The sequence below is a fragment of the Ostrinia furnacalis genome, unplaced genomic scaffold, assembly GCF_004193835.3.
Source record: "Ostrinia furnacalis isolate ACB-3 unplaced genomic scaffold, ASM419383v2 OfSCF2290, whole genome shotgun sequence".
Taxonomy (NCBI): domain Eukaryota; kingdom Metazoa; phylum Arthropoda; class Insecta; order Lepidoptera; family Crambidae; genus Ostrinia; species Ostrinia furnacalis.
Genome location: NW_021132529.1, coordinates 103,492 through 117,409, shown reverse-complemented (window position 1 = coordinate 117,409; position 13,918 = coordinate 103,492). Strand labels below are relative to the sequence as shown.

Genomic DNA, 13,918 nt, shown 5'->3' with positions numbered 1-13,918 from the left:
TTTTAACTAACTATTTGATTTTCAAATGGCAATCTATGATGCACCAAGGTCGGGCGCAATGTCACCTTATGCACAAGGGTACTGTATCACTTATACATGTACGTGTAGAACATTCTGGATGATCTATATAAGAGGGATGGCCATGACATACTGTTGCTATGGAGATCATGGAGACCCGGCCAAGAAGTATCGATCGAGAAAAAAATAATTTGGCTTTTAAATGTATTTTTTGTGGCCGGTATTAAAAATAATCGAAAAGCTTAAGCCGTTTCATTGGAATTGGTAATCATCTTGAATTATGCAAAAGATTCTATGAAATTTTGATGAAGCTGTTTCAATCCATTCAATAAATATAATGTGACGTTTAATTCGGCCTGTATTATACCCATTCACCAAAATTAAGATCATTTAGAATTCCTGAAATTCCTATTTTATGTTTACGATAACAATATAAAATCTCAGAGGTAATGTTTATTTATCCAGTTTTTATGTAGGTACAGCCTTCCCTTGGCAGTGATATATAAAGTGTGTAAAAATGTATGTTTACAGTTGGACAATCAAATCGATTATAAAATTTCGTGAATGAAATTATAATGTAAATATCGACCACTCTCACAAATAATTTTGCACAAATTATCTTAATGACGCCAACGGAAGTGTCAAATTTTAATTCACCCCAAGGCCAAGAATGTTGTCAATGCAAATTCGTTGACAAGTTTACGGATTAAGGAAGTTTTAAAGTCGAAATTGGCGATGAGTTGAACACATTTCTATATGGATCTTTTGCTCTAATGGTTCACCCTAGTTCCCCGTTGTCTACTGATTGTCAAGATAGTTTTTCGCGGGAACTTGTTGAAGTGCCAAGTTGAAATTCATGTCATACTAAGTAGGTAATTTGACGCTATAAAAAAACAAGGATATTAAGAAAAATAATAATTTATTAATATTAAAACCAATTGCTCTACCAAAGCTATTAAATATTGATTGTGCTGAATAACAATACAACAGACATTGGTATAATATTATCGCCTCCATCTTACGACTGTACGGTTATTGCTATATTATACGGTTGTTACTAAACTATGAGTTCAAAACAAATACGCACGCAACGGCTAGGTGGGGTTCCGGGGTGTTCACCCCAAAGATTGTTATCTTTCATTCACAACCATTGGCGAATGAATCGGGAACATTCGAACTAGAACGTGTTTGACACTACCAGGGCGGTAAACCACGAGTGTGTTTGTAAACAACTTTCCAAAACACGTCAACCGTCGCTTTCCATCATATACAAAATTAATACCCGTTAAATCGAATCAAACGGACCATTCAACACATGTGTCAACTCACGAAATTACGGTGTTTGCAAGGAGTAACCTTGCGAAACTACGCACTACTTACTACCTAACACACCTGAGGACGAGTCAACAGACTTGCCCCGTAAACACGCGTATCCGATGACTAACGATATGTCTCTGTTGTTGCAGGTTCGTCATTAATCTACTGGCGACGAATTTGCTGACGACCTCCCTGCTCGCGCCCGCTCTGTTCGGCGAGCACTCAGCCAGGGAGGACGTGGCCTCGTGGGTGGAAGCCGGCGACGCGGCCGCTTCGGGCTGCAGTCTGGCCGCTCTGCTCGCCGTCATGCTGATAGCGTTGGACCAGCACCACGCCGTCACCGACCCTCTCCGCTGCCACACGCGCCTCTTACAACGTCGGCCCGCTGCTCTCTGCGCCGCTACCTGGCTCGCCGCCGGCACCGCCGCGGCCGTCCGCGCCGCCATCGCCGTCGTCCGCCACTTCTACCCGCTCGAGCCCGTCGTTCAGGGAGTCGAGCTGGCCTACTACATCGTGTACTTAATCCTCGGAGTCCTGACTCCAGCAGCCATCGTCTGCTTTATGTACGCCCGGATCTACCGCGCGGCCCGCTCCTCCGGCCTTCGCGCCCGAGCGCATGGGGCCAGCGCCCTCCAGCTGCATGAACCTCCGATGAACCTGCCTGAGCTAGTCGAGGAAGCCGAGGGACTCACCCTCAGGATTGATGTGCCCGACGCACCTGATTCTAACGCGCCGGGAGACAACGACCGCAAGTTTGGCCCTTTCCTTCTACCGCCCGAGCGTCCGCTCCGTTGCCCCTCTGTCGCCAGTCTACGGAACACGCGAAAAGATGGAAAATCGAATGAGGACCTCAGGAAGGGCCTGCCAGCTGTTAGCTCGGCGCCGTCGCTGGCCGCTCCTCTTCTAGCCGTGCAGCCGCGCCCGCCAGCTTCAAACAGTGCCTCAAGGATTACATCGATTCGCTGCCGCATTTCAAACGCTTCATTGTTTAGATATAGAGAAGAATCTCGGGCAGCTCGTGTTGGACTATTGACGGGTGCGCTAGTGATGTTGCATATCCCGCACGCGGCTACCGCAGTGGTGTCAGCCGCCGTGCCAGGGCTGGCTGATTGCGTGAGAACGCCCGCACTGGCCTTGTTGCTGTTGGCAGCCGCCGCGTCTCCATTTCTGTTCGCGCTGCGCTCGCGGCGCGTGCAGAGAGAGGCGCGGAGACTGTTGTTGCCGGAGAAGAACGCTTGGGAGCGAGCGTCGGGCGCGGCGTCGGCGGCGGCGGCGGACGGCCAGCGCGCGCGTGCCGCCTTGGAGCTCCTCCGAACCCTGTCTCCTGGGAGCGGGGCGGAGCCGCCGGCGCCGGGAAACGGCTCCGAGGGGGCCGCTTGCAGGGGCTCGTTCAGCTCCGGAGGCAGCACCCAGCTGTCCTCAGCATCGGACGAGTGACCGCCGCCCCCTCCCCGCGTGCCCCCCCACGCCCTGCGGGTGCATTTCGCCCCGCGCCCCACCGCTCTACTCATCTGTGATACTAGGATAAGCAGCTCCGCACTGGGAGCGACCGTTAGACTGATTTAGTATTAAGTTAATTTATTAATGTGTCCATGTACCTTTCTGCTGAGCAGACGATTTTATTACCTGACATAAATGTATGAAAATTAAACTCGTATCGAAGTGTATTATTGTCGTTTGTATTTTCTATTGACCTACTGACATGAATATCTTAGTTATAAAAATCACACACTCAACCAGAAATTGTGAAGGTTAGCAAAATAGAGCAAGTTTTTATTGATTGAGTCACATTACAGCAATACTCATTTTGAAATTAATTAATTTGTGCTAGCAAATGCAATAAATAATAATAACTCAAGGACAAGGAAATTAAAAAAGTAGCAGTTGATTTAAAAGATACACAACAAGGGAAACAGAATTATAGGTACATATTTCTATTGATGCTACTTCACATTCACACAAACACCAAACACGCAAAACCTGTTATTTATGGAAACAGTTTACTCCAAAGTTTTTGACGTCACACAGATCAGTTCAGATAACAATTATACTATAAACAAACTTATTATGTTTCCGATTAAGTATATTAAAAGTAAATACTTACATAAGAGGCTACTACTACTACGTCATGTAAGATTTTGGATCTAACTGTCATTCAGAATACTGCAAGTGGGAGATAAGAGAGGGACACAAAAAAATATTTGAGCAAGGGCTCTCACGAAACGGTAGAAAAATGTAATATTTGATGGAAAAGTGAATACTAGTATCTTAAAAACTTAATGCCTCTCAATAAGCTCACTTTTCCAATGTCAATCGAAGAAAATATTCAGTAGATTAGCAGTGGCACTGAAACTACACTTCAGTGTACATACCATGAGTTTACGTTAGGTGTGCTCGCTAGCGAGTACGTCAAAGATCTCTATGAAGATTTTGTTTCTTGAAAGTAGCCGCTAGGGGCGCTGCACAATATGTCATACAATTAAATGTCATTTTTTTACGCAGTCGCTAGCGAGCACACCTAACGTAAACTCATGGTAAGCACACAGGAGTGGAGAGATACTTGAAACGCAAACTTCACTCTGGACTTTGAAGATGACAATATGGAGATTTGGAAACCGCAGCGAAATGGATTTAAGTTTAATATGGATTGAGAATAAGTATATAGATCAACTATCACAATATCCATAAAATAAGTCTGGCACAAAATTTGTGTCTTATTTAATAAGAGAAACATACCTACTTACAAAATTTAGGAAATAATCTCTGAAACTACTGAAATGATTTTGAAAGTTCTTTCGCCAAGAAAGCTACATTATTCTTGAGTAACCAGGTTATCTTTTTGTGACTGTCCTAAACTCACGCGGGTAGATCCGCGGGCAAGAGCTTGTTTTCTATAAATTCTCTTATTTAGGCAAAAAATAGCTTTTTGAATGTAAAGTGAAGTAGGTACTCGTAGAGAAGTAGGAGTCTACTAAAATCATTATAAAGAAAAGAAAGAAACATCTTTTCCTTCAAGAACGTTTAACTTAGTGGTTACGGTACTAATCTACGCCACCAACAATGCATTGCGGTTGCGGGTTCGAATCCCGCTATAATAAATGGGAAAGTAGCTTCGTCTGTCTGTTACACACTTACACAACTTCTAGTACCTATAATAAAACACAAAATTCTAACCTTTATAGACCAACCAGCTCTCAAATTATCTGTTATAAGAGTTTTATTAGCCTGAAAAATAATAAAAGTTATTAAATTGAGTTATTTTGTCATAAAAGCCTATGAAAGTTTCATTTTGACTTTTTGACAGCTCATAAAAAGTAAGTTTTATTAAAGGTGTTAAACTTGACCTTCATTGGTTGGATTTTATTGTAGGTCAGGCTGGCTGGCATCACAGAAATTGCAGCATAGGGAACTAGTGGTGAAAATCGTCACGTTTTAGTGCTTTATGTTCTCTATCCTATTGTGACATAGTAAATACAACAGATCAAAACCAGTCGCAGTGATACTAGTCATAGTATTCTATCCTTCTAATATTATAAATGCGATTATCTAATAAAGAAGAATAGTCATATAAAAAAATAGTCTGAATTACGGATTTATAAAATAATCGTGGCAATCTCAATATACGAGTACTTCCTAGCAATCAAAGGTTTACACACCACCCTAACAAATATGGCGACACTTCCGGAAACGTTTGTAATGTCAGTGAGCATGACAGAATTTTCGTAATCTGTGATAATGAAGGAACTCGTGGGCAGATTGCATTAATACATTGAGAGGATAATTACGATTGCAAAGAGGCTTTGTTAGGCTCATTCATTATACTTACCTGCTTATCAAGACGGTTCCTGAATACTTAATTCTTGCTTTTCGCACCGTCGTCACCACTACCGGGGGACAGGATGTGTGTGGGACTCCCGGCACCCTGAAAAAGACGCTGCTCAATCCTGAAAAATTGAGCTTGTTCCAACAGCTGCAACTCCTGTAACCTGGATATAACTTCGCCAAAGAAAAGTAAGTAAATGAAAATAAATTATATTAATATCCTTAAACATTTGGATCCAACATAATAAGCAAAACAGCAGCTAGCAGATGTAAGCATCTGTGCACAGTTATGAAAGATCATATTAGACTACGATGGCGTCGATCGAAGAGTATTGTATACTTCGAAAAAAGTAGGTACGAAATAGTTTTTGTATTGTAACATTCTTACCATAGGTACTAAAACATACATTTAATTGTGTACCTATGAAGATATTAGTCAATATTATGAAATAGGTACATTGTGACGAAACATCCCAAATATTTACAAAAAGCTGTCAAGGTCAAGCAATTACAATTTAAAATGTCATGCTTACCGCGAAACATAGTAAATTAGTGATAAAACAAAAAAGTAGTTAGTTCCAGTTTTGATGATAGGTACTACAATTATTTAATTTACATGAGATTAGATCTAATTTTAATCCGACTACGTTAGATGGGGTTTTGTTTTTCTAGAGTTACAGTTAAAAAGAGTTTTGTTTTAACCAAAAAAACTAAGGATAATAAGTATGTTTGAACCGAACAATTGAATTAATTATTTTCTTCATTAAAGTTATCATTTCTTGTTTTTTGTAAGTGTCATAGCTTGCAAATTTTAATATAACTAGGAAATAGGTTTACATCTGTAATCATATCAAATCATGTTATACTATACACTGTACAATCTTCTTACTTGATTAGAAGATGAGGACGCAAACTGTTACTTGCCTGAAAGATGACGATAGTTTTATTCTGCTTGATTACTTTATAATTATGGCCTAGTCCCTTTATTTGAAATAAGTGAAAGATTTATTAATTTAACTCATAATTTATAACAAAGGCACTTGTTTATAGAACGTTTCATCCAGGAAGACGCGCCCACCAAATTATGGAGTTTGATCCGAGCAATCCGAGTGTCATTATTGTAGTGTACGTGTGCATGTGCACTTGTGCAGTCATCGATAATTTAGCGTGTACCGATAGCACTAAAACATTAGCGGAAGAATGGTGGTCTTCTTGGATGACACGATCTATACTCGTTACAACGGAGACTCATTAATCCTATTGATCCATGTAAGACGTACAGACAAAACCACACTGTGTCATCTTAAGACGGGATCATAGGTAGTATTTTGGACAGAAATGTAGAGTCTGATGTGCTGTAATAGCGGTTAATAAAGAGTATACCTTCAGGGCAGGTGACTTTAATTTATCTACTCCTTTGTTTTCTTTTATAGATTTCTAGTAATTTGTGACATTAGTACCTTTAAAATATTTATCATTATACACTTAAGCTCGGTTCTTGAATTGAGATTTTTGGCTGTTCGGTGATCAATATGAGATGATGATACAGTTTGAGCGTATTATCTTCTCCTGTAGGTTGAATTTAATATGAAAAGTTCAAATCAAATCATTTATTTGTAAAAACATAGGTAAATGTGGAATTCAGGTGGTACATATAATGGGTAGAGCTCTATGTTTGGCCTATGAGTGGCATACAAATTATATTAGTCCCATATAAAGATACAAACAAAAATTAATAGTTACATAATAATAATTCAATGTCAATTTTAAGAGTTTAAAATTAATGCTTACAAAACTATCATGTCAAAATTATATTACAAAGTATCAGTTAAATATTCAGTTAATGTATAGTATGATTTTCTTATTAAAAGGGTCAATATTTCTTTGCGAAAAGTGTTCAAGCTGGCGTCTCTTAACTTTTTTGGCAATTTATTATAAACTTTAGGAGCCATACAGTAAAAGCTTTTCCTTTTTAACGCGGTTTGACAAGTTGGTGCGCTTAAAGTGTGCATAAGACGTCTACTGGATAGTAATTTTTTTTTATTCATACTTAATAATGAGCACTCTCACGCCAAAAATCTCGATTCAGAAGCCAGGCCGTATTCCTTTATCCATGTTACTTTCCTAAAAGATGACAAAAGCTTTTATTATGCCTCATTAGTTTCTAAATGTTCCTATAATAGTCAGTCCCTTTTGATCTAAAATTAGTATTTTTAACTCTTACTTTATAACAATGGCACCTACCGATAGTTTGCTGATTCAAGCGGACACCCAGCCCTCCTAGCAACACCATTTGCATGGAGACTAGATGAGCAATAATTGACAATCACGTCCAATCGACCGGTCACGATTACGTTGTGCAATCGCCTCGGTGATAACAGGGAGCTTTAATATTTATTAAACATGGCTTGGCTGTATAAAACCATGTTCATTTATTACTATGAAGTCTCACAGGATGACACACGAACCAATCACAGAACTCTATTCATCGCGGTGCGTTCGATTTGCTGCTTCACTTAAGCAAGCACCGTTTGTGAATACGGGCGACAATCTAGGGCCAGTAATTATTCTCAAAAAATCATAAAACTCATTTAGTTTTTGCAAGTAGGCTTTTAAAAATCGTTTTCACACGCCCAAATAAGCTTCAGCTTTCAGAAAGCTGCAACATCAGCGTACACATATACTGCCATTATATATTTATATGCATACTAGCTTTCCGCCCGCGGCTTCGCCCGCGTGGAATTTTGTCTGTCACAGAAAAACTTTATCGCGCGCGTCCCTGTTTCAAAAACCGGGATAAAAACTATCCTATGTTCTTTCCCGGGACTCAAACTATCTCTATGCCAAATTTCATCAAAATCGGTTGCGAGGTTTAAGCGGGAAAGCGTAACAGACAGACAGACAGACAGACAGACAGACAGACAGACAGACAGAGTTACTTTCGCATTTATAATATTAGTTGGGATTAAAGTGCTTAATTTATTTACATTAAAAATGATTATAAAAGTTTATATACCGTACCTACCCTATATCAAGACTGCTTCTTCAACTGTGTGGCAGTTGGAGCAAAAACTTACTTTTCCTTTTTATCTTATCAAGCCAGCATCATTCAAGTAAAAATACCGCTTAAATGTCAAAGAAGGAATCATATATCAGTGCATGCCAGTGCCAGAGATTTATGTACAGACTGCATATTAGCCTATTCATTTTTAAAGTAAACTCGTCCCTATTACAACTGCATAAAATTCAAACCTATACATAGACATTTTATTTATCTGCGCATACGCTAGATTTAGTGACACGTCGATGCGCTAGAGTTATTTAGTCTAAAACTGCATTCACTGCTTTCGACATATTTTACTGATGATATTTCTGGTATTCCGTGAAAGTAAATAAATATGTATGTTAATAAACTGTTAGCATTTTTAAATATCGACAGCATAAATAAGTACTTATGTAGTGACTAGTCTTTATTGAGCTGGTATGACGTTGCGGGTTCGATTTTCGACAATACAAACTTTTGTGTGCATGAACGAATATGCTTGGTTTGGGTGTAATCTTTGTATTATATTCAAATTAATGATTCATATTAAGGCCCTTTTCATAGTACTGAATTTTAAACGTGTAAATAATGCAGTAGAAACACTGAAACCTTCAGTTTAGTGAAGAAGGTACCTTCTATCTAACTAAGACGAAGAGCTACCAGTAATTTCCTTGTTTTCCAAGAAAACCATTGCCTTATTACAATTTCATTACACAAAACTGCAGCATACCTAGTTTAAAAATATCCATAGACAATCAATTACGCATAGAGCCACTTAATAGCTTGTCTATGGTATAACAGCATAGATTCCAAGTCATCGAACCGCGCTCATGTGCCATCGTCACGCCGCCCCTACGTGTTCATGATTGCAGCACTCCCTGTACCCACTCCGGATTCGATGCCAATTGTTTAAGTATCCCCCGCTTCATCGCAATCAAGAACGTTTTCGCGCTGAAATTACCTTTTTCCTATGGCTCATTCGAATAGTAGGTAATATGTACGACTGTACACATGAAACACATAGACACAAAAACAGACGTCTTACCTCTATAATTTTTATTTAGCTATTACAAAATTTTGCGACTCATAACACCTGGGTATTTTGGTTTACATTATAACTCGTACTAGTGATCGTGTAATCATCACGAATCGTGTTTTATCTCGAAACATTACATCTTTCTGAGCTAAAATTGTATCTATCATAAGCTTATCATTATCTACTCTACACTGTTATAAAAAACTGAAAATTAATGGTTATAATACGTATAATTTTGACGTTGAGAGTAGATAACCACTATAATACTAGTACAATCCCTGATTTTCATGAAAAACTATTTTTGGTAGGTAAGAAGAAATACAGACAATAGCTATACATTTTGATTGCAAATTTGTTCCTATTATGTTTAGCTTGATATGCCGTCGTCACTATCTAATAGCCTAGTATACACCACATACTTCTTGAATTGCTCATACATTTACAGTTATATTGTTTTAAAAAAAACACAAAAATATGATGTAGGTACCTAGATTATTTATACGCCAAAAACATATTTTGTGCTGACTACTAGTTAACTTTCAAATCAAGTAAAAACCGGTTCATAAAGACGACTTACCTACCGTATAAATTTACTTATCACGTATAATTTAACTTATCAATAGCGTCTAATTCAGCGTCATTACCGCGAACATAATCGTCTCATTGACACCTCGAACAATGTGCATTGTTCTGTTTGTTTGTCCTACAACTGGCACGGTTTACATAATACCTCGAAAGTGAGGAGGCACTCTCACCCTCTATTGTTGGAGGGCTATAAAGTTAGTGGAGATGAGAGGTACTAGTTGGATTCAGGTTGACGTATGATGATCGATCCCTATACTATACAAACATACCAATATTATGTGTGCATGAACTTAATACACTGGACTGCAAAGAAAAAGGGTCGCTTAGAAAATCTTGAATGTCTTCAAAAGTTCCTGACCTAGCTTTATGAGTCAAAAAATACTGGAAAAAGTCACTTACGCATTTTCATTTTCCATTTATTTAAAAAAAATTGAATTAATTTAGTCATCAGGTAACATCATAAAGGTCAGGAACTTTTTAAGATATTGAATATTTTATATTTGAATTAATCGTCGTCGTCGTTTCAGCCAAATGACGTCCACTGCTGGACAAAGGCCTCCCCCAAGGTTTTCCACAATGAACGGTCCTGCGCTGCCCGCATCCAGGCTCTTCCCGCGACCTTTACCAGATCGTCGGTCCACCTAGTAGGAGGCCTGCCCACGCTACGTCTTCCAGCCCGTGGTCGCCACTCGAGAACTTTCCTGCCCCAACGGCCATCGTCTCTGCGAGCTATGTGTCCTTGATGTCCCATTAATTAGTAGGTCCACACGACGAATTTAATGCCATGACATTCTCTGCCAGTCAAAGTTTGGTCTAAGCACGAAAAATCTTTTGGCAATACTTGCCGTAGCCTGTATATTGCGTTAAAGCATACTATGACTAGGTATGACACAGTCAAGTCCATGCGGGTGAAACCACGGGAAAACCTAGTTTAGTATTAAATACTGATTTCAAAAACCGATGGGGAAAAGAAGCTCTTTCACATATTGCGAAATAATAACAATTGAGGAAAACAACCCGGTATTAGATATGTATGACAGTGTCACGTGTGTACGGATTACATAATTTTATCTTTTGCCTATCTCACTTTAAATAATAATGTAGGTATATAAACATGACATAAATTCACGCCAGTCGTGCCCCTCAGCTACGTTCGTGATCGGAGTGTGATCTAAGAATATGAGGCCTGACAGGCTACAAACAATAGTTGATAGTACTTAAATAATACTTATTATAAGTACGTCACTCAACATCTTTTACATCAATAGAAAGATTATACAATAAAGTCTTTACAAAAGATACTAAAATAAGCCCACTCTTTCGTTTGAGTGGCACAAAATACATTAATACCTTTAAACCCTTCTTATAATAGAAATTAAAAAAAGGTGCCTGCCACTTAATATAGATGAAATGTCCACCCACACATATTTTAGGACCCCGATATTATAAATAGATTGTTAATCTCAAATTAAACCAATCAGCTTAAAACAATTGCCAATCGCTTTAGTTTTAAATTGATGTTCTAAAATTTGTAACTCAAATTCTATTTTCAACCGACTTCAAAAAGGAGGAGGTTCTCAATTCGACCGGTATGTTTTTTTTTTTTCTATGTTTGTTACGTGATAACTCCGCCAATTATGAACCGATTTGAACAAATCTTTTTTCGGCGTATAGGTAATACCTCAAGGGTGGTCCCATTTAAATTTAATAATAGAAAAAACAACCCCCAAGGGTGGAAAATTGGGGATGAACTTTTTTATACGCAATATCNTTACATAAATTATTGACTTGGCCATCGCACTAAATAATTTAATTTACACGTGTTTTCATGCGATGGCCAAGTCAATATATTTATGTAAAACGTTAAAGATTTCCTGGCCTGGACTTGGTATTACATGGATCTCACAACTTTTTACCGTAGAACAACTGAGTTGCGAGACTTGGTTTTTTTGACAAGTATTGTTTTTGATGGGTTACTCTTACTGGTGTAGGTAATAATCATCATGAATCGTGTATATTTATCTCGGAACATTGTATCTTTCAGTGCATAAATGTTTCTATCATTAGCTTATCATTATCTACACTGATATACTTACCTACAACACTGAAATTGGCGGGTTAATACGGCACGTATAAATCTCGACGTGGACAGTAGATGCCTAAAAGTTGTAATAATTAAGACTATTGTTTCTAAATTATAAAAATCTATATCTACAAAAGCGAAAGGTCACTGACTCACTCACTCATCACGAAATCTCAGAAACTACAAGTGCTAGGAGTCTCAAATTGTGCATGGAGATTTTACGAAACCCCACGCCTAACGCCTAAAACGGGATCAACGCGTATAAAGTCGCGGGCGGCCGCTAGTATCGTATAAGTACCTAAATTATTTATACGCCAAAAACATGTTTTATACTAACTTGTATATAACGGTTTATAAAGACGAAATATCCACCGTATAAAAACGTATAAAACCGTATAATTTTACTTATCAATAGCGTCTAATTCAGCGTCATTACCGCGAACATAATCGTCTCATTGACACCTCGAACAATGTGCATTGTTCTGTTTGTTTGTCCTACAACTGGCACGGTTTACATAATACCTCGAAAGTGTGGAGGCACTCTCACCCTCTATTGTTTAAGGGCTATAAAGTTAGTGGAGATGAGACGTACGAGTTGGATTCAGGTTGACACCTGCTGATCGATCCCTATACACTATACTTATCGGTTTATATTATTCTTCTATGTTTACAGGTAAATAGGTATATGCACCTAGAATCAGTGAACGCCAGATCTACGTTATTTTATAAAAGCTAAAAGTTTGTCAGCGTACCTATGCTCCCAATATACTTAGGTTAGAATGATGGTGCATTACGAAGTTTGGGTCATCGTGGCTTTGGCAGCTACCCTAAGAGTAGGCGCACACCGTTGATTTTTCGTCGGCTGATAGTTTAGTCGGGCAGTTGATCAGTATGGGCATGTATGGGAGTGCGCACACTACGCCGATTCGATTTGGTCAATTCTTCATACAATTTAAAATCTGGCACAACTATCGGCCAACTAAGAATCAACGTGCGCCTATTCTAAAATGCTTGTCTGGCTAGGAGCTGGAACGGTCAAAACTATCTAGTCCAGTTAGTAGATCTATTAAAAAAAGTTTTTAAATAAGTACATAATTAAGTACCGATACATAATTAAGTCTGGTTCAGAAAGTTGGACTTTTCAATATTAGTTAATTTTCTTGTTTAACACATTTACCTCACACATATTATTAAGATTTAATGACCGTATTGTTCCTTGATGTCCCATTAATTAGTACACAGGTCGGACTTTATGTCATGACATTATCCGCCAGTCAGCCTTTTGGGCTAATCAGGAAAACATCGTTAGGCAATACTTGCTTTAGACCATAAATATTGTGAGCAGCACGATCGTTAAAAATACTATGACACAGTGAAGTCCATGCGGGTGAAGCCACAGGGAAAACCTAGTTTAGTACTAAATACTGGCTATTCAAAAACTGATGGGAAAAAGAAGCTCTTTCACATATTGCGAAATTATTATCAATTGAGGAAAACAAGCCGGTATTAGATATGTATGACAGAGTCACGTGTGTACGGATTACATAATTTTATCTTTTGCCTATCTCACTTTAAATAATAATGTAGGTATATAAACATGACATAAATTCACGCCAGTCGTGCCCCTCAGCTACGTTCGTGATCGGAGTGTGATCTAAGAATATGAGGCCTGACAGGCTACAAACAATAGTTGATAGTGGTTAAATAATACTTATTATAAGTACGTCACTCAACATCTTTTACATCAATAGAAAGATTATACAATAAAGTCTTTACAAAAGATACTAAAATAAGCCCACTCTTTCGTTTGAGTGGCACAAAATACATTAATACCTTTAAACCCTTCTTATAATAGAAATTAAAAAAAGGTGTCTGCCACTTAATATAGATGAAATGTCCACCCACACATATTTTAAGACCCCGATATTATAAATAGATTGTTTATCTCAAACTAAACCAATCAGCTTAAAGCAATTTTCCAATCGCTTTAGTTTTAATTTGATGTTCGAAAAGA

The 13,918-nt window shown here is 38.4% G+C and overlaps 1 protein-coding gene across 1 annotated transcript in view; it reads left to right on the top strand.

Moving 5' to 3' along the window:
* LOC114354966 (tyramine receptor 1) overlaps window positions 1–3,002 on the top strand; it is a 30,212-nt gene extending 27,210 nt beyond the window's left edge. Inside the window, exon 2 of the mRNA XM_028307585.1 lies at window positions 1,485–3,002. Within this exon, the coding sequence (XP_028163386.1) occupies window positions 1,485–2,772 (1,288 nt within the window). The 3' untranslated portion in view covers window positions 2,773–3,002. The remainder of the gene's footprint in view (window positions 1–1,484) is intronic.
* Window positions 3,003–13,918: the final 10,916 nt, after the last annotated feature.